Here is a 26527-nt window from a genome sequence, read left to right as displayed (position 1 = left end):
GTGGTAGCTCAGTATACAAACTGTCAGGGAACTGTCCCCGGCACAGTGCAAGGTGGTGGAAGGGCTCTTGGGATGCTACAGAGAGCCCCAGCCCCACATGACCAGCAGCACCTCCTCTGGCAGCAGCGGACGCAGCGAGGCTTCCAGTTGGGAGGGGCATGGGACTCGGGATGGAGGGTCGAGGCTCTGAGGATGCTGGAAAGACCCAGCGCTCCCCTAGCCCAAGGGGCGAGGGAGGAGGCACGCAATTTCCGTCGCCCCAAAGGCGTCGAGGGGTGAAACGAAAGGATGGAAGGCGCGGTATTCGTATACCAAAACGCTTTTGTTGGGGTCAGAACCGGACGGGGCCATTCCTGGATTCTGCCGGCGTTTGATACAGACATGAACTTTTTAGCTCTGCACTGTACATAGTATGCACAATAAAACTACAAAAGGAAAGGTCGGAGTTTTGCCTGGTAACTCATGAGCAACTAACCGAGGACCGTACACAAACATATTAACAATAATATTTAAATTGAGGTACCACTGTAGTAATAATAATTATTCTTATTTATATCCTGACCATCTGGCTGGGTTAACCCAGCCACTCTGTGCGGCTCCCAACACATATGTAAACATGAAACATTAATAATAATAATAATAATAATCATCTGATCCCATATAGAAAGAACATTAACTTTAAAATGAACAACTTATACTAGTCATTTTTTATTTGCTTAATGATACAATATTTTTATTTTTGTTTATTTTATTTGTATTATTATTGCTGTATTTGTATTTTCTTTCTACAAATGTATTGAATTTGGAACCTGTTAGGGGTATCAACAAAATCAAGCAGATACAGTAATTGCAATTGTTTTCTGTTTTTTATTTTTTGTTTGTTTGTTCGGAACGTTTATTGTACATTTATGGTAAATATTGTATACCTCATAACTGAACAACAATAAAAAAATTCATATCCATATATATATATATATATATATATATATATATATAATTTTATATTACAATTTTGATATATATCAAACAAAGCAACATTCAACAACTCATCAGAATCTAATAATAAATTTGTTGGTTAATGACAAACAACACAGGTAATGAACACACACCGTACTCCCTTCAGTTCTTCTCCATTTGTTCCTGAGACTCTAATCCCTTTTTGTCTCCACTGCAGATTGTGATGCATCAGAAATCGAGAACAAAGGTGACCACGACAAAATCCCCAGAGAGGAGAAGCCACATAAAAATTTGGAGTGCAGAGAAAGCTGCAGTCAGAGATCCCATTTCACTACCCATCAACAAAATCTCATTGGAAAGAAACTCTATCAGTGTGTGGAATGTGGAAAGAGCTTCAATCACTCCTCCTCTCTCACTTCCCATCAAAGAATTCATACAGGGGAGAAACCCTACCAGTGTGTGGAATGTGGAAAGAGCTTCAGCCAGAGATCCCATCTCACTTCCCATAAAAGAATTCATACAGGGGAGAAACCATATCAATGTGTGGAATGTGGAAAGAGCTTCAGTCAGAGCTCCGATCTCACTTCCCATAAAAGAATTCATACAGGGGAGAAACCCTATCAGTGTGTGGAATGTGGAAAGAGCTTCAGTATGAGCTCCTCTCTCACTAAGCACCGGAGAATTCATACAGGGGAGAAACCCTATCAGTGTGTGGAATGTGGAAAGAGCTTCAATCACTCCTCCTCTCTCACTTCCCATCAAAGAATTCATACAGGGGAGAAACCCTATCAGTGTGTGGAATGTGGAAAGAGCTTCAGTCAGAACTCCAATCTCACTTCCCATCAAAGAATTCATACAGGGGAGAAACCCTATCCGTGTTTTGAATGTGGAAAGAACTTCAGTCAGATTTCCGATCTCACTAATCATCAGAGAATTCATACAGGAGAGAACCCTTATCAGTGTGTGGAATGTGGAAAGAGCTTCAGTCAGAGCTCCTCTCTCACTGAGCATCAGAGAATTCATACAGGGGAGAAACCCTATCAGTGTGTAGAATGTGGAAAGAGCTTCAATCACAGCTCCTCTCTGGCTAAGCATCACAGAATTCATACAGGGGAGAAACCCTATCAGTGTGTGGAATGTGGAAAGAGCTTCAGTACGAGCTCCCATCTCACTTCCCATCAAAGAATTCATACAGGGGAGAAACCCTATCAGTGTGTGGAATGTGGAAAGAGCTTCAGTACGAGCTCCCATCTCACTTCCCATAAAAGAATTCATACAGGGGAGAAACCCTATCAGTGTGTGGAATGTGGAAAGAGCTTCAATACGAGCTCCTCTCTCACTAAGCATCAGAGAATTCATACAGGGGAGAAACCCTATCATTGTGTAGAATGTGGAGAGAGCTTCAATAGCAGCTCCAATCTCACTTCCCATCAAAGAATTCATACAGGGGAGAAACCCTATCAGTGTGTGGAATGTGGAAAGAGCTTCAGTACGAGCTCCCCTCTCACTAAGCATCAGAGAATTCATACAGGGGAGAAACCCTATCAGTGTGTAGAATGTGGAAAGAGCTTCAGTCACAGCTCCTCTCTCACTTCCCATAAAAGAATTCATACAGGGGAGAAACCCTATCAGTGTGTGGAATGTGGAAAGAGCTTCAATCACTCCTCCTCTCTCACTTCCCATCAAAGAATTCATACAGGGGAGAAACCCTATCAGTGTGTGGAATGTGGAAAGAGCTTCAGTCAGAGCTCCAATCTCACTGAGCATCAAAGAATTCATACAGGGGAGAAACCATATCAGTGTGTGGAATGTGGAAAGAGCTTCAGTACGAGCTCCTCTCTCACTGAGCATCAAAGAATTCATACCGGGGAGAAACCATATCAGTGTGTGGAATGTGGAAAGAGCTTCAGTCAGAGCTCCCGTCTCACTTCCCATAAAAGAATCCATACAAAGGTCGGAAAAACCATTCTACAGCTTTAGGAGCCAGGCAAATCTGCAACTTTTTAACCAGATCTTTCATTGATTGTCATCTAATGCCCTTTTAAAATGTCCTGTTTTGTGTTTTTATGTTGTGTTTTTATTTTTAACCATCCTGAAACCTGTGGGGGTAGGGAATAGGCGCTAACTCTTAAAGGCCTAGGGGTCTCTTCCCACCCATGAAATTATTGAGTATTATTGAGTATTTTTGTGTTATTTTTTTCCAAATCAACCTTTTATTCTTCTTCAACTTGCCATACAACTTCTCTTTAAAATTTCCCTCTTAAAAAAAAGCACAAAGGTCATGAGGAAAACAAAACACAAGAAAATACAAATGTGGAGAGGTTCTTTGCGAGCAAAACGCAAAAGTTGCTTTAAAGCAGCGTATCCCAACCTTGCATCCTCAGCAGCTCTCGGACTGCTGTTTCCATCATCCCTCCCCATTGGTCCTGCTAGCTAGGGATGATGGGAGTTGTCTAGTTAGGGATGATGGGAGTCTCGAGACTCAAGTGTGCTTTAAAGGGAAAGTAGGCTGGCCCTGTGACACCCTCTGCTGACCAAAAGCACTGCCCCAGAATCTGAAGTGTAAAGTACTACACTTGGGCAAAAAAAATAATGAAAGGCACAAATACAGGATGGGTGACACCTGGCTTGAGAGCAGTACACGTGAAAAGGATCTAGGAGTCTTGGTAGACCATCAACTTGACATGAGTCCACAGTGTGATGCAGCAGCTAAAAAAGCCAATGCAATTCTGGGCTGCATCAATAGGAGTATAGCATCTAGATCAAGGGAAGTAATAGTACCACTGTATTCCGCTCTGGTCAGACCTCACCTGGAATACTGTGTCCAGTTCTGGGCACCACAGTTCAAGAAGGATACTGACAATCTGGAACGTGTCCAGAGGAGGGCAACCAAAATGGTCAAAGGCCTGGAAAGGATGCCTTATGAGGAACGGCTTAGGGAGCTGGGTATGTTTAGCCTGGAGAAGAGAAGGTTAAGGCGGGATAGGATAGCCATGTTCAAATATATAAAAGGATGTGATACAGAGGAGGGAGAAAGGTTGTTTTCTCCTGCTCCAGAGAAGCGGACACGGGGCAATGGATTCAAACTACAAGAAAGAAGATTCCACCTAAACATTAGGAAGAACTTCCTGACAGTAAGAGCTGTTGAGCAGTGGAATTTGCTGCCAAGGATTATGGTGGAGTCTCCTTCTTTGGAGGTCTTTAAGCGGAGGCTTGATGGCCATCTGTCAGGAATGCTTTGATGGTGTTTCCTGCTTGGCAGGGGGTTGGACTGGATGGTCCTTGTGGTCTCTTCCAATTCTATGATTCTATGATCCTTATACCTCTTCAAAAATATAGAAAGGCCAGCTTTGGTTAAGTTTTCCCCAATTTCTCTTCTAATTTCTTCATAACTGTAGCCTTGTTCACTTAATACTGCAATTTTACATCGCTTCTGGGTGTCCAATTAACTATTTCTGCCATTTCTACAATTTTATTATGTTTTACAACCTCACTAAATGAAAGAACACAAAAAACCAACCAACTAATAGCAATCCCATAACACACTGACAAAAGTCTACCTAAGCAATTTGTGCTTCCTTTTTCTGGTTATTTGGCTATAACATTTGATAGAATATGGGTAATTGAACAAACTTTGTTGGATTTTATTCTTGATTAAATTATCTTTCCGTTGATATATAATTTTATATATTGGTGGTAATTTAAAATCGTATATCTTTATTGACTTATAATTTTTTCCTTTTTTTAAATGTCTTTATAGACTTATTGAAAGTTCGATAAATAAAGCTGATTATGGATTTGAAAACATTAGCTTGGAATGTTAATGGTTTAAATAAAAAAAACTAAAAGAAATAAGGTAGAACATATATAAACAGAAGCGTGACTTAATATGCCTACAAGAAACTCATGTTGCGCAACACACCAGAATTTTATCCAATAGAAAGCTGGGATTAGAATTTATTTCTTCGGATAAAAACAAGAGAACGGGAGTTGTAATTTATGCAAAACCACAATTAGAGCCTAAAATGATTTATAAGGATACAGCAGGTAGAATAGTAATCATCAGAATAACGGTCCAGGGAGAAAATTGAATAGTTATTGGCATTGTTGTTGTTGTTGTTCAGTCGTTCAGTCGTGTCCGACTCTTCGTGACCCCATGGACCAGAGTACGCCAGGCACGCCTATCCTTCACTGCCTCTCGCAGTTTGGCCAAACTCATGTTAGTAGCTTCAAGAACACTGTCCAACCATCTCATCCTCTGTCGTCCCCTTCTCCTTGTGCCCTCCATCTTTCCCAACATCAGGGTCTTTTCTAGGGATTCTTCTCTTCTCATGAGGTGGCCAAAGTACTGGAGCCTCAACTTCAGGATCTGTCCTTCTAGTGAGTACTCAGGGCTGATTTCTTTGAGAATGGATAGGTTTGATCTTCTTGCAGTCCACGGGACTCTCAAGAGTCTCCTCCAGCACCATAATTCAAAAGCATCAATTCTACGGCGATCAGCCTTCTTTATGGTCCAGCTCTCACTTCCGTACATTACTACTGGGAAAACCATAGCTTTAACTATACGGAGTTATTGGCATATATGCCCCTAATGAAAAGAAGAGTGAATTTTACCAATCTTTGGAAGAGGTACTAATAGAGTATGTGGGAGAAAAGATTATACTAATGGGGGACCTGAATGGGGTGGTTGCCCCAGAATTGGACAGAACCCCAAGGGTCTCCAAAAAGAAGCAGATAAAGTTACCAAATACTTTTGTCAGGGACAGAGGAACTTCTCGGGAGGAGCAGGGAGAGAGAGAACAGCAAGCTAGAGCTGGGAGAGAAGATAGCCTTTCCTCCAGGGAAGGGGGGGATCACTGGGTTATAGAAAACAGCCACCCATAATCTCCACAGATTCATCTCCCTCCTCCAGCCCCGGTCAGGAAATGTCTCCGGAAGAGGGAGAGATGCAAGGCTTTGAGATGACAGGGCAGAGACCAAGCACTATCAGTCCCAGACACGAAAATGAGCAGAGGGGGGAAAGGAGGAGACGTAGAAGAAGAAGAAGAGTTTGGATTTGATATCCCGCTTTTCACTACCCGAAGGAATCTCAAAGCGGCTAACATTCTCCTTTCCCTTCCTCCCCCACAACAAACACTCTGTGAGGTGAGTGGGGCTGAGAGACTTCAGAGAAGTGTGACTAGTCCAAGGTCACCCAGCAGCTGCATGTGGAGGAGCGGAGACACGAACCCGGTTCCCCAGATTACGAGTCTACCACTCTTAACCACTGCACCACATGTCATTTTAGAGTTCCGAGCCATTGGTTGTGTTGGCAGGTGCGCGAAAGTCCGCCACTCCGAGAAACTGAAACTGAGAGCCAGTGTGGTGTAGTTGTTAAGAGCGGTAGACTCGTTATCTGGGGAACTCGGTTCGCGTCTCCACTCCTCCACATGCAGCTGCTGGGTGACCTTGGGCTAGTCACACTTCTCTGAAGTCTCTCAGCCCCACTCACCTCACAGAGTGTTTGTTGTGGGGGAGGAAGGGAAAGGAGAATGTTAACTGCTTTGAGACTCCTTCGGGTAGTGAAAAGTGGGATATCAAATCCAAACTCTTCTTCCTCTTCTTGACTGAGCAGACGTGCCTGCAGAGACTCTGTAATTCCATTATGCACTATAAATAGTTTTAGCTTACCAGAAGGCGTGTCGTTACTCATGAGCAACATCCAAGGGAAGGAGTATCCCTGACAGCTTTCTCGGAGTCTTCTGTAAGTTGCTTGTGAGAGCAAAAAGCAGCTTTGGAGGGAGCTGCTAGAGCGGCTGTAGAAAAAGTTCAGGCAGAAGCAGAGCCAAGAATTAAGGAGTTGCAAACAAAGACGGCATGGGTGGAACAGGAATGCAAAGCTGTAGGAAGATTTATGGCATCTCAAGATAAGGCTGGACGAAAGCAGGAAGAGCAGCAGGGGGGCCGAAGCTCCACTCTACGCCAACAGACAGGTATCTGCTTTGGTCAGCAAATGCTATAGGGATCCCTGGGAGTATATGGGATTCAGAACAGAGATTGATTATGCCCTGAAGATGAGAGAAAGGGAGTTTCAGAACGACTCAGAAAGAGTTGTGTTCGTGGTTTCCCACCTCCAGGGGGGTGCTAGGGAATGGGTGAGGCCACTTCTAGCCAGCGACAGCCCTGGGTTGGCCAATATCACGGACTTCCTAGCAGCTATGTCCGCCCACTACACCAGCGATATCGAAAGTGAAATAACAAAACAGGAACTTTTAAGGCTGAGACAAGGAGAGGGAACAGTAAGAGACTGTGGCGAAGTTTACCCTGTTCTGTCATAAATTGGGGTGGGATTTGATGGCCCCAAGATGGAAGCTTTGTTCCAGCAGGGGCTTAAACCAGAAGTCCTGGATGAACTCAGCAGGGGGCCACGCCCGCAGATAAAGTTACCAAATACTTTCTTCTCCCTAATAGAACTATTAAGCTTAGAAGATGCTTGGAGAAGTCAAAATCCATTTAATAATAATAATAAAAATAAAATTTATAATTTGTACCCCGCCCATCTGGCTGGATTTCCCCAGCCACTCTGGGCGGCTTCCAACAAAAATCAGGTACAAAAATATCACACATTAAAAACTTCCCTGAAAAGGGCTGCCTTCAGGTATTTTCTGAATGTCAGGTAGTTGTTTATCTCCTTGACCTGTGATGGGAGGGCGTTCCACAGGGCGGGCGCCACTACTGAGAAGGCCCTCTGCCTGGTACTCTGTAGCTTTGCTTCTCGCAGTGAGGGAACCACCAGAAGGCCCTCGGCACTGGATCTCAGTGTCCGGGCTGAATGATGGGGGTGGAGACGCTCCTTCAGGATTCCTTAAGAAAGCTCCTTAAGAAAGAATTTACATATTTCTCCTATCCCGGGGGTCTGCAACCTGCGGCTCTTTTACACCTTTGCCGCGCCTGTCCACTTCTCCAGCTGGCCAGCGGCAGCGGCCGCCCTCCAGCTGGCCGGCGGCCCGCCCTCCGGAGGCTGAGGGCGCTGCTGCTGTGCTGCTCTGCTCATGTGTCGTGCCTCGTTTCTGCCAGCGCAGGCGCAGCAGCAGACAGCAGCAGTTTCCTTCTGGAGGTGTGGCTGCTGCTGCTGGTGTGGAGCTGCTGCTGGCTGCTGCATCGAGGCGACGACGAGGTAGGCAGCTGCGGGCTGGGCCAGGGGCGGCGGGTGGTGGGCGAGGGTGAGGGGGGAAGCTCTCTTTTTAAAAATGGTCGAGGAAGCAGCGCCTGTTTCCCTGCCGCTGCCTCCTTCGCTCCTGGTTCCGCTCGCAGCCTCAGACCGCGCTCTCGCGGGCACGCGTCTCTCTCCGCCCCAGAGCAAGGCCGGGACTCGCCCTTGCCCGGGATCCGCGTCTCAGGAGCCAATGGGTGCATGTGTCGCGAGGGGGCTTGGAGGCTCCTAGGAGCCCGAGCATGCACAGCAGGGACGTGGCTGCTTAAAAAGGCTGCATGGAGAAAAAGGCAGTTGTGCGTTCTTCCGCAGCAGCGTTCTTCCGGAGCCGCCGGCGGACCTCACCAGGCAAGGTTAGTCGCGTCGCCCCCGCCTTCCAGGGTGCAAAGCTGGGCTGGCTGGGCAGAAACCGCCGTCGAGCTCTCTGCCTGCCGCGGGCGGGGGGCTTTGCAACCCCCCAATGAGTCCCTTGGGGTGGGGGACTGGGACTGGGGAGGGGGAGTCCTCTGCCGCTGCTTCCTCAGGTGTGTTGCTTAGGCTGCCGGGCGGAGTTGGCCGCCTATGCCGCGCCCTCCGGCTGTGGCCTCTCCAAAGTGGCCTCTCCAAACGCGCGGCGCAAAGAGCGGCGCCTTGGCTTTGCCCCGGTTTGGTTGGGCAGCCTGTGGCTGGAGGAGATCCGGGGGATTCCTCCTCGGCGGCTGAAAGAGGGGCTTGTTCTCCCGCGCTTTCTTTTCTCCCAGTTCTAGGTCACTCGACCCACAATAGCACTTCTTTAGTCTCCTTGCCACACGCGCTCTGGCAACTTTTCCGCACGCGCTCTGGCAACTTCCCCCCTCCCCCTCTCATTTCCTTCCCCCCTCCCCCTCCGATGCTGCTCTCCAACCACCTACCTGCTTGTCACGAGTTTCGACCCCCCCCCCCCCACTCCTTGGAAGGGTTTCATTATTGGAGCTGAGCTTGTCCCCTGCTGAGGTAAATGACTTATTGCTCTGCTTCGACTGGGGTGGGTGGGTGGGCGGGCTGGTAAAGAAAACCAAATCTGCGTAACTTATGCAGAGGCAGAATTTACTAGGTGGGGGAGAAGCCCCTGTTGTGACTTCCAGGTGTTTGGAAGCACGGACAGCCCACCAAAAAGAAAACTTGTGAAAATGCTTCCTTCGCGAGGGCAAGGAGTAATAGGGGTGGAGATGGGCCGAAAGTCCAAAGGAAATGATTTCTTGAAGGGGGAGGATGTACTACGGGAGGCAGAATAAAGGGCTGGTTCTCACAGAGACATGGGTAGGAGAATGACGCCCCAAAAGTTTGCAGTTTTTCCTCTGTCCTGAGTGTGTGTTAGGGGAGCCTTGACAAAGCACCTGTTGGTGTGGAAGAGAGGAGTCCTAACTTGGATCTGTGTTCATATGCAAAATCTATCGCCATTGTCATTAAGGGGGCAGGGAACTCCCCTAAAAAGGTTTGAACACTATGAACTACTACAGCCACCTGTATGCAAGTCAGCACAAACATCACAGGCTTCTCTGGTGCAATTCTGTGCTTTATTTAGCAAGAGAGGAGGTTGGAAGAGGTGAGCATAGCCTCTGGTCTGGAATATTAAGGGTAAAAGACACTAAGATTATTGTAAAAGCCAGCAGTCTTCAATTAGACATGGGACAAACATTTAACACAAGTGTGCAGTTGAGGACTCACTTTTTTAAAAAACAACAACAAATCAAATATTTGTATGCTGTTGCAACCCACCTTGGATCAGGCTGTGACCTGGTAGTGGTCCCCAGGGTGGATAAAAATGAATGATAAAAAAAAATTAAAAATCAAAAATATTGGATTTTTTTATTTAAATCAGATTTTTTAAATTTAAATCGGATTTTTTAAAAATAAAATGCAGTGTTATATTTGTTTTAAATGTCGCAATGGTTTTGCGGCTCCCAGTTTCTTTCTTTTTTCTTCAGAAACGGGTCCAAGTGTCTCTTTTTGTCTTAAAGGTTGCAGACCCCTGTCCTATCCCAATAATACAGCGGGAAGAACAGATGCCACCTGGGTATCTAAGGACTTCATCTCTAAATTATTTAAAACAGATATTCAGCCCAAAACAATATCTGATCATAGCGCGGTCATGGTATGCTTGAAAGGGGAGAGGGAAAAAATAACTAGATGGAGGCTTAGTGAAAATCTGCTAAAAGATGAAAAAATATTAGAGAAGGCTAAGGCAACCTTAAAAGAATACTTTGAGCTAAATTTAAAAGACGACATGGACCTCAATACGGTATGGGACGCCGGAAAGGCAGTGATCAGGGTTTTTTTATTCAGCAAAATGCTTTAAAAAAAACAGAAGGAGAAGAAAGTTCAAGATTTGGCGGAAGAAATTATAGAAAAGAAAAGGAGTCATATCAGAAACCAGATAATGAAGAAATAAAAAGAAACATTAAAATATTACACTCACACTACTCTATGGTAATTAGTGAAGAGTTAGAGTGGAAAATGAAGCTTATGAGACAGAAAAACTTTGAATAAGCCAATAAGCCAGGAAAACTTATGGCATGGCAATTAAAGAAAAGAGAATGTGGGAGGATAATCAATAGAATTAAATTAGGTGAACAAATTATAACAAATCCCAAAGAAATTCAAAAAAGATTTTTGGATTTCTATAAAGAATTGTACAGAGAAGGAGGAGAAACAACTGAAGATATAAAAAAACTATCTAGAACAAGCTAATGTACCAAAAATATCAAATGAATGGCCCAGTTTCAATGTGTGAAATCCAGAAAGTTATTTAGGATACCAAAAGTGGGAAATTGCCTGGTCCGAATGGCCTGTTGACCATCTATTATAAAAGCTTAGAGGACATAGTGGCGACCCCCCTCAAAAATATAATGAATAATATCTTGGATGGAGGAAACATGCCGGACACATGGAGAGAGAGCTATATCACTTTGATCCTGAAGCAAGGAACTGACCATAATCATAGATAATTTTAGACCAATTTCACGCCGAAATAATGACTATAATCTATTTGCGTATATATTGGCAGAAAGAACTAAGAATGTTCTTCAAAAAATCATACATACGGATCAAGCAGGTTTTCTCCCCGGGAGGCAAATTCAAAGTAATATGAGAATTATAATAAACCTGTTGGAGTATTTAGATATTAGAATTGACAAACCTGCTGCCTTTATGGCAGTGGATGCGGAGAAAGCGTTTGACAATCTGTCTTGGAGGTTTGTGATAAATACGATCCAACAAATGGCTTTTGGGGATAAATACTGCAACGGTATAATGCAATATATAAGAAAGAAACAGCTAAAATCATTATAAACGGGGACATCTCTCAGGAGTGCGAGATCAACAAAGGGACGAGGCAGGGGTGCCCGTCGTCGCTGTTGATCTTCATTTTGACGACGGAAATCTTAAATAATTAAATAGGAAAATTAAAAAATATTAAAGGAATTATCCTGGGGGAGAACTGTTATAAATTAAGGGCCTTAGCAGAGGACCTCATTATAACTACAGAAGAGCCAATAGAGAGTTTGGTAAAAGCCTTAGAGACCATGCAAGAATTTGGCAGAGTATCTGGATTTGAATCGAATTACAACAAAACCAAATTATTAGTTAAAAACATCCCATTAAACCATAAGGATAAAATTGAAGAGGTAATGCAACTTAAAATTCATACTAAAATTAAGTATCTGGGCATATGGTCAATGGCCAAAAATATCAACCTCTTTGAAGACAATTATGAGAGCTGTTGGGCAGGAATCAAAAAAGACCTTTTACTTTGGAATAAGTTAAAACTTTCTTTCCTGGGAGGGATATTGACAATTAAACTAAATATTTTACCCAAGCTACTCTTTTTATATCAGACCATTCCAATAGTAGGAAAAACAACTAGTATAGAGGAGTGGCAGAAGGAGATATCAAAATTCATATGGGTGGGTAAGCGACCAATAATAAAATATATGGTCCTTATAGATAGTAAGGAACGGGGTGGATTTGGCCTCCCCAATCTTAAAATATATTACGAGGCTATATGCTTTGCATGGTTGAAAGAGTGGTTCTTACTCCGTGATAATGAATTGTTAGATTTTGAGGGGTACGATCTCCGGTATCGGTGGCATGCATACTTACAGTATGGAATGTATGCAGTGCATAAGAAGTTCATAAGCCACATAGTCAGAAAAGCTTTATTTAGAATATGGGAAAAACACAAAAAGATATTGGAGCCAAAAACTCCAATATGAATATCCCCTTTAGAGGTGAAAGCGGTTAAGAAAAAGAATATGAAAGCCAATTGGCTTACATATAATGCCTTATTAATAGAAGATGAAGGGGAAGTCAAATTAAGAAAATACGAGGAGATAAAAGATCAACTCAGGGGGTGGTTGGACTACCATCAATTGTATGGAATTTTCCAACAAGATAAAAAGACAAGGTTTCCCAAAGAGCCAACAAGATTAGAGGTGGATCTAATAAATAATAAACATAAGATAATTTCAAAAATTTATCAGTTACTTCTTGAATGGGAAGTCAAGGAGGAGATATTAAAGTCATCTATGGTGAGGTGGGCACAAGACATTGGACATCCAATAACGATGAATGAGTGGGAACATCTGTGGACGGTTAGCATGAATTTTACGACCAATTTTAATATAATAAAAATTTATTGTTGTTTCCACATGAAAATATCAAATCAAAAACAACAGATAAAAACAATCAGTCAACATATAAAATGCATACAGTAAACAATACTAATAACAATAAAGTAAAATAAAATAAAAACTGATACATACCTCAACAACACAGAAACACAGGAATCTATTAATTAATTTCTTATTTTGAATCTAATTTAGGGGGACTTCCCCCGTTCTCTCCTCTGCGTTCAATTTCTAATCTACTTTAGTAACTTTGTAACTAATTTAACAATCATTCACCATACTTAATCTTCAAATAAAAATCTTATACAACTTATATCATTCAACTTATTATTATCACCACATAAAATCATATTTCAAATCTTAACTTTTTATAACCTTTTTTTCTCTTAACTTAGTAAAACTATTGCTATTATTACTTTTAATTCCTACCTTAATAATATTATAATCAAAACATTATCATAAAAAACCTAAATATTTCTTCCCTTCTCCAAATCGCTTATTTCCCTCTGACGTAGGAGTACCTTGGTTAGCCATCCTGATAACTAATAAGTTCCCTTACCCCACCCCCTCCTCACCATCCTCCCCCTTCCCATCTTAATCTCCCACCAGTCTTCCCCCAGCATATTCCCAGTCCTTGTTCTTTCAAAATGTCACATTTCCCTTGTTGTAGAGTGTCACCTTTTCCTTGGTACCTCAAGACCAAAACATGGTCCCCAAGTATCTTTGCTGAACTCTTCCAAACACTTTGTACATAATCTCCAAATAATTCTAGTCCATTCTTCAAATCCAATTTTATATCCCAGAGTTGATATTCCTGCATTTCTGGGCTCTCACCCCAGAAAGCCGTTATAAAATTAATGTCCTCAGCCTCAGACCTCTCACGTCCATGAGACGTTTCTTCTTGTTGTTGAACCTGTGTCTTCTCTACTTCAAATGACATCTCTGGAAAATAATTCACTCTAATTGTATCTCTGAATGTATCTTCAATTTCTCTAGTTGTTACTTTAAGTTCCTCAGCAAAGTTCTTAAAGGCACTTCGAACCCCTGAAAACGTTTCAATGACACTCTGTTGCAAAAGTTCCAATTGCAGTAAGATTCTTTCCTGGCCTGATGCCATTGCTGGGTCTGGAAGAGCCATGGGAACCAAACAAAAATAGGCAGGAGCGGGCAGGAAGCAACACAGTCTCAGTACATTTCCATCCTCAGTGATCAAATTTCAGCTGCCATTTTCCCCCTTCCGTCAGAGGGTAAACTTTCTTTCAGTATAATTCTCTCTTAATCGGAAGAAATAATTTAAATATCTCAGTCTCGTCCCAGAAAGGGATTTCTTAAGCAGTCAGAATCAGAATCAACATAAAACTTCAAAGCAATCCAATATAACAACAGCCAAATCCGGTGTTACTTTGATCTTGCCGCAAAGGAGAGAAATGGACTTCCTCCTTTTAAGTCTCTCTCCGTAAGCCAATTAGTCCAATTTAAATTCAAATTGCAGTCCTTACTTACAGTTCCTTCTTTTTTCAGCCAAATTTCAGAAGAACGGAGCGCTCACCACAGGCAGCCGGCTGCCGCTTGGTTCCCCCGGTTGGGGACAGCTTCCTTAGCCCCGCGCCGGAACCCGTTCACTCGAGCCTCCCTTTTACAAGGGAAACTCGAGAACAGGACGGCGCAAAGGGGCCTGCAGGAAAGCCCCAACCACGGGACGCCCCTCCCGTGGGTTACCGGAGCCCGCAGCGCGGTTGCGGCGCTCCAACCCCCGGGGGAACCAGAGCCGTATCAGAGCCGAGACGGCTCCCAACCACCCGCAATGGCGCTCACGCCGGAAGTCACGACCAATTTTAATATAAAAGAAAATATTATGAAAATCCAACACAGATGGTACCTCACACCCATAAGATTATCAAAAAATCTATAAAGGATCTGCAAGAACGTGTTGGAGATGTGGGGGGAATGACGGAGACCTATTCCATATGTGGTGGATATGCCAGAAGATAAAGGTGTTTTGGGGCTTGATTTATGATGAGCTCAAAAAACTGTTAGGAGTTACGTTCCCCAAAAAGCAGCACTGCTCCTATTAAGTATTGTTGACAAGGAAGTCCCAAGCAAACTAAGAGAGGTCTTTCTGTACGCCACAGCGGCAGCAGAAATTTTAATAGCAAAAAGGGAATAGAGTGGCAGAACAAACTGCAAGTTTGCCGAAATGGCTCAGTTAACTAACAGTCTGAGAGGTGGATCAAAACAAAAGTTTCAAGAAAATTGGGCTAGATGTATAATATATGTTCAGAAATATAGTAGGGGTCGGATAGTTATGCCAGCTTTTCAGTAACCATGGAAGTAGAAAGAACAATATGAATTGAAAATTGGTGTAAGGTTCTCAGTTGTTGCTCATGAGGAACCAAGCAGATTCCGTTGCTTCTTTACTAAGTTCTTTATTGTGCAAGTATATACAGTGCAGAGCATAAAAGTTCACATCTGTCTAATCCTTCGGCAGAGTCTGGGAACAACTCTTCCGGTTCTTTGCCAAGCATAAAAGCCACGGGATGCGGAACCCCCTCCTACTATCCCTGCGCCTAGCCCCTCTGCGCAAGTGGGGAGACGGAAAAGATGCGTCTCCCCCTGTGCCTGCACGGTGTAATGGCTCTCCCACCCTGCCAGAGCCCTGGTCCACACTCCCCTGAACAGGCTCCCCCTCCCCACTAGAGGGACTGGTGCTTTCCCCGCTGGACGAAGAGGAATTGCTGAGGATATGCTGCGGTGGCCCCCGATACCCAGAAAGCCCTGACACTCCCCTGCGCTGAGGCAAGGGCAGTTCCCTGACAGTTGGCTACCGGTTGATATTACAGTGTGATAAAGATATATTAGAAGACACTCGAATGTGTTGAACTAGACTCATAGGTACGGGTGAACTATACGGTTGGGCTTGATAGGAAGTCGGATGGGTTTGGGAAACTTGCTGGTATTGTTTTTCTCTTCTTAACTTTTGGTTCTTTCTTTTTGTCTTTTCTTTTCTTTTCTCTCTCCTTCCCCCCTTTCTTTCTGTCATTTTTTCTTTGCTTAATGCTACAATATTTTTGTTTATTTTATTTGTATTATTATTGCTGTATTTGTATTTTCTTTCAACAGATGTATTGAATTTGGAACAAGTTAGGAGTATGAACAAAATCAAGCAGATACAGTAATTGCAATTGTTTCTTTTTATTTTTTGTTTGTTTGTTCAGAACCTTTATTGTATATTTATGGTAAATATATCTGATAACTGAACAAGAGTAAATTTTTACACACACACACACACACATGATTTTATGATATTACTCCAAATGAAGGTTGCAGGTTCGATCCCCAAATGAGACAGCTGCATATTCCTGCATAGCAAGGGGTTGGACTAGATGATCCTCATTGTCCCTTCCAACTCTACAATTCTATGATTCTATGATTCTATTAAGTGGTGTTATAAGCCATGAAACCTCTGAAATACACTTTCCCCCAAAAGGCTTCTACAATTTTGACCACTACTGTATATCAAACAAAGCAACATTCAACAACTCATCAGAATCTAATAATAAATTCGTTGGTTAATGACAAACAACACAGGTAATGAACACACACCCAACTCCCTTCTGTTCTTCTCCATTTGTTCCTGAGGCTCTAAACCCTATTTGTCTCCATTGCAGATTGTGATGAATTGGAAATCGACAACAAAGGTGACAATGACAAAATCCCCAGAGAGGAGAAGCCACGCAAAAATTTGCAGTGTGGAGAAAGCTGCAGTCAGAGCTTCCATTCCACTTCCCATCAACAAAATCTCATTGGAAAGAAACTCTATCAGTGCATGGAATGTGGAAAGAGCTTCAGTCATAGCTCCTCTCTCACTTCCCATCAAAGAATTCATACAGGGGAGAAACCCCATCAGTGTGTGGAATGTGGAAAGAGCTTCAGTCGGAGCTCCAATCTCACTAAGCATCAGAGAATCCATACAAAGTTCGGAAAAACCATTATACAGCTTTAGGATCCATTCAAATCTGCAACTTTTTAACCAGATCTTTGGCTGATTGACATCTAATGCCCTTTTAAAATGTCGTGTTTTGTGTTTTTATGTTGTAACCATCCTGAGACCTGTGGGTGTAGGGAATAGATGCCAACTCCTGTTTTTTTAGTTGAAATAAACTTTATTCATAATTCAAATCTTACAAAACAAAAGATAAAAACAAATACATTATTTTTCCCATTCCAATTGTCCCCCCTCCTCTCCCCTCCCCCCTCCCCCCTCCCCAATACCTGATTTTTTACACAATATTTAACTATTTTTTTAGTTGTGTTGTTGCTTCCATTATCATTATCCTAAATCCTTTATTTTCCTTAATATTTTCCCCTGTTTGATTTATACCAAATCCACCAGAATATCAATATCTGAACAAAATACCCTTAAATAATCTTTCACGCCTTCCCATTCCTTTATTATTTCTTGATTGGAGCAACCTCTAATATTAGTTGTTAATTTTGCCATTTCAACCAATTTGCACACCTTACTTCTCCATTCCGATATTGTTGGGATTTTCTCTCCTTTCCAATTTTTTGCAATTAATAACCTCGCAGCAGCTGAGGCGTTTAGAAAAACCTTTATATTATTCTAAGGAAATTCATCCGATATCATACCTAATAAAAAGGATTCTGGTTTTTTAAAAAAATAAATGTAATTTTAAACATCTCTACCCTGGATATCTTAATGAGAGAAAGATGGCTCTGCTTGGATCGGTCTGGCAGGTCAGCCCAGATTGGGTGAAGTGGGGAAATTATCCTTTGGGGAAATTGCCTGACCAATCAGATGACCCTGACAACCTGCTGGTGGAGAACTACTCCATGATGTTGACACACGACCAGCTGATGGATGGAGGCAGGAATAGCACCCCCAACGCCACCTCTTCAGAATGGGGTGGCTCTGTTGCTGAGGGATTATTATGGACCCAGAGCGATCTCCATAAGATCAAAAACGGCCTTCAACTTTTCTAACAAGTGGATGATGTGCTGGTGATGCAGAAGAATATACAGTTGTTTGTTATTTTTATTATTTTGTTAAATTAGTGTATGGTCTGTATTTGTTTTTTAAGGGGATAGGGGTAGGGCTGCCTGGGATTGGGCCTCAGCCAACAGGATGGCTGGGGCAAGTTCCACAGGGGGGGTTGTCTTGGAAAGACACCCGATCTCAGTGATCATGGGCAGGAGGAGGAGTCACGCTAAGACCAGACCATGTCATTACCGAGGAGGCAGGTTTAGTCGTTGTCTGAGGACTATCCCTGCCTCCGGGTCTGGTCCTGACCGGACGGATACTGGAATCAGCAAGGGATACCCACATGACCTGAAAGTGTTGCTGTGTAATGCCAGGTCAATGATTAACAAAACCACTGCCATCCACGACTTGATTGTGGATGGAGGATTTGACCTGGCATGTGTAACAGAGACTTGGTTGGATGAAGCAGATGGGCCTGTCCTTGCCGCTGCTTGTCCACCAGGTTTCTCTTACGCACAGCAACCCAGGCCTTGTGGGCGGGGAGGGGGGGTTGCAGTGATTTTTAGGAAGTCATTAGTTTGCACCAGGCGTCGTATTGGGAAGACCCAGTTTTCTGAGTGCATGTTCTGGAAGTTGGGCAATAGGGGCAGTACAGGATTCCTTTTGGTGTACCGACCTCCCCGCTGCACCAAGGATTCCCTGCCCGAGCTGCTTCAGGTCGTGGCGGATATGCTCCTGGAGACACCTAGTTTGGTTGTCTTAGGGGATTTTAACATCCATGCCGACACGACCTTACAAGGGGCCGCTCGGGACTTCGTGGAAAGCATGGCCTCCATGGGGCTGTCCCTGAATAAGTCTGGTCCAACTCATAGCCGCGGACATGCCTTAGACCTGGTGTTTACCTCTATGGATGTTGGTGATCTGACACTAAGTAAAAGTGAAACAAAAGAAGTGCCATGGTCAGATCACTTCCTGGTGCAACTGGACTTCTCTGCGACCCTTCCCCTCTGCAGGGAGGTAGGACCGATTCAGATGGTCCGCCCCCGCTACTTAATGGATCCAATTGGCTTCCAGAGAGTGGTAGGGGATGCATTATCCCATGTTGATGGCCTTTCAGTTGATTCCCTGGTGGCCCGCTGGAATGCGGAGTTAACCAGGGCTATTGACTGTCTGGCTCCGAAGCGTCCTCTCCGATTGCATGGAGCCCGGACAGCTCCGTGGTTTTCCCCGGAGCTGAGGGCGATGAAACAGTCGCTGAGACGGCTAGAGCGCCGGTGGCGGAAAACTCATTCTGAATCAGACCGGACATGGGCTAGAGCTCAACTTCGAGCCTACCAAGTGGCAATGGCGACAGCGAAGTGGCAATGGCGACAGCGGCAGGAGACTCTTCCAGGTGGTTCGCAACCTAGCAAAACCACCTTCGTCATCGGGGCCTGGTAGGGACCCCAAGATCTCCTGCAATGCTTTTGCAAAGTTTTTTGCAGATAAAGTCGCTCAGATTCAGAAGGAGGTAGACTCCACCATGGGAGCAGGGCCGGGGCGGGAGAGTGCTAGAGCCCTGTCGAGTCATGTTTCATGGGATCAATTCCAATCTGTTACCTCCGAGGATGTGGACAGGCTGCTTGGACGAGTGAAACCGACCACCTGTCTCCTTGATCCTTGCCCATCCTGGCTTATAAAAGCTAGCCGGGAAGGGCTGGGCGATGGGCTCTGCGCGGTGGTGAATGCTTCCCTCTGCGAGGGAATCTTTCCAGACCCGCTGAAAGAGGCGGTCATTAAACCGCTTCTTAAAAAAACATCTCTAGACCCGGCCAATATGGCCAACTATCGCCCAGTCTCAAATCTACCATTCTTGGGCAAGGTGATTGAGCGGGTGGTTGCTGAACAACTCCAAGCACGCCTGGAAGATGCGGACCATTTGGATCCCTTCCAATCAGGATTCAGGCCTCATCATGGGACTGAAACTGCCTTGGTCGCGCTGGTTGATGATCTCCGGCGGGCTAGGGACAAAGGTGAGAGCTGTTTCCTGGTTCTGCTGGATCTCTCAGCGGCCTTTGACACCATCGACCATAACATCCTTCTGGACCGGCTAGAGGGGTTGGGAGCTGGGGGCACTGTTATACAGTGGTTCCGCTCCTTCCTCCTGGGCCGTGTTCAGAAAGTGGTGGTGGGGGATGAGTGTTCAGACCCCTGGGCTCTCACTTGTGGGGTGCCTCAGGGTTCTGTCCTCTCCCCCATGCTTTTTAATATCTATATGAAGCCGCTGGGAGAGATCATCAGGGGGTTTGGGTTGGGTGTTCATCAATATGCAGATGACACCCAGCTCTACCTCTCTTTTAAATCAGAACCAGTGAAGGCGGTGAAGGTCCTGTGTGAGTGCCTGGAGGCTGTTGGAGGATGGATGGCGGCTAACAGATTGAGGCTGAATCCCGACAAGACAGAAGTACTGTTTTTGGGGGACAGGAGGCGGGCGGGTGTGGGGGACTCCCTGGTCCTGAATGGGGTAACTGTGCCCCTGAAGGACCAGGTGCGCAGCCTGGGAGTCATTTTGGACTCACAGCTGTCCATGGAAGCGCAGGTTAATTCTGTGTCCAGGGCAGCTGTCTACCAGCTCCATCTGGTACGCAGGCTGAGACCCTACCTGCCCGCGGACTGTCTCACCAAAGTGGTGCATGCTCTGGTTATCTCCCGCTTGGACTACTGCAATGCGCTCTACGTGGGGCTACCTTTGAAGGTGACCCGGAAACTGCAATTAATCCAGAATGCGGCAGCTAGACTGGTGACTGGGAGTGGCCGCCGGGACCACATAACACCAGTCCTGAGAGATCTGCATTGGCTCCCAGTACGTTTCCGAGCACAATTCAAAGTGTTGGTGTTGACCTTTAAAGCCCTAAACGGCCTCAGTCCTGTATACCTGAAGGAGCGTCTCCACCCCCATCATTCAGCCCGGACACTGAGATCCAGCGCCGAGGGCCTTCTGGCGGTTCCCTCACTGCGAGAAGCAAAACTACAGGGAACCAGGCAGAGGGCCTTCTCGGTAGTGGCGCCCGCCCTGTGGAACGCCCTCCCGTCAGAAGTCAAGGGAATAAACAACTACCTGACATTCAGAAAATATCTAAAGGCAGCCCTGTTTAGGGAAGTTTTTAATTTGTGACTCTGTATTGTATTTTGGTATTTGTTGGAGGCCGCCCAGAGTGGCTGGGGAGACCCGGCCAGATGGGCGGGGTATAAATAATAAATTATTATTATTATTATTATTATTATTATTATTATTATTATTATTTAAATTCCTCATATATCTCATTCCAGAATTTATTTATCTCTTTACATCCCCACCATAAATGATAAAATGTACCCACCTCTTTTTTACATTTCCAACATAAATTTGATTGTTATATATATATATATATATATATATATATATATATATATATATATATATATTGCACAATTTTTCTGGGGTTATATACCATCGGAACAACATCTTAAGCATATTTTCTTTTATTGTAGAACATGCTGTGAAATGCAAATCTCTCTTAAATAATTTCTCCCACCTATCCAATATCAGCAGTTCCAACCCTCCAGATCCAGAATATATCATTATTTTCTAAATTTATCCAATCTTTTATCCACTCTAGGCAGCATGCCTCATAATACAGTCTTAAATCTGGAAGGCCGAAACCGCCTCTCCTAATATCGTCTGCCAGCATTTTATATTTGATTCTTGGTTTTTTCCTTTGCCATATAAAGCTTGATAGGTCCTTTCTCCATTTATCAAAACACTCTGTTTTCCCTGTTATTGGCAACATTTGAAATAAAAACATTAATTTTGGTAATACGTTCATTTTTATTGCCGAAATTCTCCCCCAAATGGATAATTTCATTTTTTGCCACATTTCTAATAGTTTTAAAATTTCTCCCCATACTTTCCCATAACTATCTTCAAACAAATTTATATTATTCATTGTTAAATTTATCCCCAAATATATTATTCATTGTTAAATTTATCCCCTTTTAAAATGTGGTGTTTTGTTTTTTTTATGTTGTGCTTTTATTTGTGACCATCCTGAGACCTGTGGGTGTAGGGAATAGGCGCCAACTCTTAAAGGCTTAGGGGTCTCTTCCCACCCATGAAATTATTGAGGAGGCCATCCCCCCAGTTTTTTGTGGGTTTTTTTTTCAAACACAACCTTTTATTCTTCTGCAACTTGCCATACAACTTCTCTTTCAATGTTCCCTCTTAAAAAAAATGCACAGAGGTCATGAGGAAAACAAAACACAAGAAAATACAAATGTGGACAGGTCCCTTCTTTGCGAGCCAAACGCAAAAGTTCCTTTAAAGCAGTGTTTCCCAACCTTGGTTCCCCAGCAGCTCTCTGACTGCAGTTTCCATCATCCTTCCCCATTGTTCCTGCTAGCTAAGGATGATGGGGATTGTAGTGAAAAAACAGTTGGAGACTCAAGTTTGCTTTAAAAGGGAAGCAGGCTGGCCCTGTGACACCCTCTCCTGGCCAAAAGCACTGCCACAGAATCTGAACCACCCCCAGTACTGCTAATTGGAATTTATAGATCACAAAACTGAAGTTTGATCGGCACTTCAACCTCTAGGGAACTTCTAGGTGCTTTCTGCCCCACCTAGAGTACCCACAGAATTGTGGCTTCTACTGGCAACACACATAGGAGAACAACTGAAAGACAAACCTGGAAAGGGCCATCCCTCCGGGGCAAGGGGAGCTGCTGGGAAATTGAACTATTGGCTCAAAATATTACTTTTTTAAAAAGTCGCTGACATTATAGGCATTGCCATTCAAATGGCTTGCATACATTGGAAATGTAAAGAGAAAGAAGGAACGTTTTATCATATGTGGTGGACTTGTCCAAAGGTAAAAGACTTATTGGAAATGATATATAATGAATTGAAAAAAGTATTTAAAAATACTTTTATTAAAATACCAGAAGCCTTTTTACTTGCAATAGCAGGAGAAGAAATGCCCCAAAAAGATAGAAGATTCTTTTTGTATGCCACAACAGCGGTGAGAGTACTGCTTGCAAAAAAAAAAAAGGAAAACACAGGACATACCAAAAATAGAAGAATGGCAAATGAAGATGATGGAATATATGGAACTGGCCGAAATGACTGGACGAATCCGTGACCAGAAGGTGGAGAGTATAGAACAAGATTGGAAAAGTTTTGGAAGAAATTGAGGCTTAGGTGTGTAATTAGAATAGGAATTAATTAGAATTATGATAGTAAAGATAGACAATGATAGAAAAGGAATTTTAATTAGAGGATTATAAATAAGAATGTTTAAAATGATTTAGAAGCCTGCTAAAGATGTATTATAATGAAACCAGCAAGGAGGGATTTGAGGAAGTCATGATATAAAGTGAGAAAGAATATGAAAGTTTTTTATATATGTTATTAGAAATAAGATGTACTTTTTTGTTATTGAAAATAAGTTTTAACTTTTGATATGTGGAAAATCAATAAAAAATTTAATTAAAATATGGCTTGCATACGTCATGTGATTGATTGTGCAAGGTGGGCCTTACTTGGCTCCCCTCCAATATTTTATTCAAGTCGGCACCACTGGGACAGGTGGTTTACCAATTATTATTATTAAATAAATTTTATTGTTACCGTTCACGTTAATACACCATACAGAAAAATAAAATAAAATAAATTCGATCACCAACAAAGATCACCAACAAAGAAAAAAAGAGAATTAATACATCAACTAATAACCTTCAAAACATAAAATACATAAAATAAAAGTATTTTTCTATGCGTCAGACTTCCTGAGTGTTCCTTATTACAGATTCTGTATTGATTGTTCACTGCCATTGCATAATGAGTTTTGTTCAATTTCAATTGTTGCAGATCCTTTGCATCCCGGTCATCATCTGTTTGATTTACTTCTGTCTGGATGTCACTACAGGGCTTTATACACAAAAACGGCCAGGCACAGGAACAGTTTTCCCCCTTGTGCCATTAAATTGTTAAATTTGTAGTTGTGTAGCAGAAGTCAAGGCCAGTTATGGGTGGGGTTTCTTTGCTGTGTCATTGTATTGTGAGTGACACAGTGTTTGTATAAGGTATGTTTACATTGCAATGTAGCTGAAGCAAAATTCCAAGTATGTTGGGAAATGTACTTGGCCAATAAATTATTCCTATTCCTATTCCTATTCCTAAAATCAGTCTACATCCCAATCCAAAGAAGGGCAGTGCCGAAGAATGTTCCAACTACCGCACAATTGCGCTCATTTCACACGCTAGAAAGGTTATGCTTAAAATACTACAAGGCAGGCTCAAGCAGTATGTGTTAGGGTTTGAAACCTGAGACACTGGCAAATTAACAAAGTCACATGATTTAAGTTGTTAAGCTTGTTAAGTTGTTAAGCTGCTCAGTATATATAGAGCGTTTGTTTTGGTTTGCCTCTGGGGTGTGCAGCAGTCATGTCTGAAAGCTCCGGAGGAATGTTTGTTATCAGTCTGCAATAAACCTGTCTTTAGAAAGACGGGCTTCCGTGTGTCATCATTTCGTTGCTGCAACAAGAACCCCACAGCTGGACTTGTTTAATGCTCTGCAAAGAGAAGTGTTGCTGGTCTGCGCAGCAGAAGCATTTACTGGACCAGTACACTAAAAATCTCTTAGTATGTGGACCGAGAACTCCCAGAAGTGCAAGCTGGATATCAAAGGGGCAGAGGAACCAGAGACCAAATTGCGAACATGTGCTGGATTATGGAGAAAGCTAGAGAGTTCCAGAAAAACACCTACTTCTGCTTCATTGACTACACAAAAGCATTTGACTGTGTCGACCACAGCAAACTATGGCAAGTTCTTAAAGAAATCGGAGTACTGGATCACCTCATCTGTCTCCTGAGAAATCTCTATGTGGGACAAGAAGCTACAGTTAGAACTGGATATGGAACTTTTTTTTAATTTAATAAACTCTTGAAAAAAAAAGAACTGGATATGGAACAACTGATTAGTTCAAAATTGGGAAAGATAAATTGCAATTTTTTGTCCTATACAAGTCTATCAGGACAACAAATTGTGCATAACTTTGCTTCATTTTGAGGGCTGCAAGCAAAAAACCTAAATACTTGCAGATTACATCCAAAGAGGACTTATAAATGTGTCCTTTTTGCCGGGGGGGGGGAAATACCTGCTGATTTGTTGTCTAAAGTTGTTAACAAAGAACAAATGGATGCATATGTACATAAATTACAGGTGTATTAGATATTTCAATGGTTGATATGAAAAGGGGGAGGATGTCAATATTTTCATCCCTCCCATTGCAAGGATCACCTGATCATGTTGTTTTACTTTCAGTCTGTGAGAAAGGAGGGGGCGGAAGCTACTCTTCGAGACCTCCGGCACTAGTATTGCAGGATTTTTCTTTTGATCTGTCTAGAGACAGGTTGGCTGTATGAGAGCTGTTTCTCTCGTACATGTTTGTTATTTTCTTTTATTTGTTTAATTAGGAGAAATAAATGAGGTATGCTACAAAACCTCCACAGCTTTGTTTCTGTTTACTCTGCTGCATTTGGGTGCTCACATGAGGAAATGTGAGTCCACAGCACCAGGACCTGCTCCTCGGGAATGCTGTGTTGCTGTTCCTGCGGTCGGAAGGTTGGTGAAGGTGCTCCTGTCGTCCAGCCCATGCAGGTGCTGAACATGGCTGCACGGAAACTTCCTTCTCCCACCTTTAAAGTAAATGTCTATGTAAGTGAAATATACTCTGAGTCAAGAGTGAATTTCATGCTCTTTATTCAGCTCATAGTAGCGAGGAATGAACGTTTCCCCAAAACGTCTGCTTTATATACATTATTTACATAATGGGCCCCACGTGATTTGCTAATTCCGGGATACTCCTGTAGGCCAATCAGGCTGCAGATTCACTTCCACCTGGAGCTGCATTGGGTGGCTCCTGTGGACCAATCAGACTGCTGCATTCTGGATCCTATTGTTCTAGGACCAACCGGACTGCTGCATTCTGAATCCTATTGTTCTAGCACCAATCAGACTGCTGAATTCTGGATCCTATTCAGCTCAGTACATAACAGTAAGGAAAACGAATCTACCCAACCTTCCTCCGCCAACCTCAACTTCGCTCTTCAAGCCAAAAGGCAACACTTCCCCGTCCCCGGGCGAAACCCCCTGGCCTTTCATTGGTAGAGCCATCACCACGCCTGTGGTGTTTATAGAGCGGTGACTGACTGAGCGGGCAGCAAGATGCTTTCAGCCTCGGACACTTGGCGGGTTCTGAGATGGCCGTGTAGGCCAGATTCATGACCCTGGTGGGCTGGATTCGGCCCGTCGGACATAGTTTGAGGACCCCTGATCTACACTGACTGGCAGCAGCTCCAAGTTTCAGGCAGGGATTTTGTCCAGCCCTTGCAGGAGATTTCAGGGTTTGACCCTGGGACATTCTGCATGCCAAGCAGATGCTCTAGGGCTTCCCATATTTCACTAGCCTTTCAACTTTATGCTATTCGCACCCATGGAGATTCCACCTGCCTATTTTTAAAGAACACTCACCTGATCTGTTCTGTATGTAGACCTATCGGAGCTGTTCAACCACCTTACAGGGTCTGCCTCCTGGCGTGACCTAGCCAATTACAGAAGAGCTAGGAGGGCGAACACTCCTATCAGAAACAAGCTAACTAAGGACTCATCTTACAGAACACAGGTTTGGCGCACGGCAGTCAGTCTGGCTTGGGCA

The 26527-nt window shown here is 43.5% G+C and overlaps 1 protein-coding gene and 1 pseudogene across 1 annotated transcript in view; one reads left to right on the top strand and one right to left on the bottom strand.

The window, feature by feature from the left end:
• The window catches only part of LOC117044872, a 934741-nt pseudogene that overhangs the window by 453803 nt on the left and 454411 nt on the right, over positions 1 to 26527 (bottom strand).
• Positions 1 to 26527, top strand: part of LOC117045003 — a gene marked incomplete at its 5' end in the record, with an annotated part of 374050 nt that overhangs the window by 35053 nt on the left and 312470 nt on the right. Inside the window, 2 exon segments of the mRNA XM_033145796.1 lie at positions 1231 to 2910; positions 16520 to 16770. Of these exon segments, the coding sequence (XP_033001687.1) occupies positions 1231 to 2910; positions 16520 to 16770 (1931 nt within the window).

Source organism: Lacerta agilis, chromosome 4 (assembly GCF_009819535.1).
Source record: "Lacerta agilis isolate rLacAgi1 chromosome 4, rLacAgi1.pri, whole genome shotgun sequence".
NCBI lineage: Eukaryota > Metazoa > Chordata > Lepidosauria > Squamata > Lacertidae > Lacerta > Lacerta agilis.
Note: the sequence above shows the minus strand (reverse complement) of the source record. Positions and strands in the feature narration are given on the sequence as shown.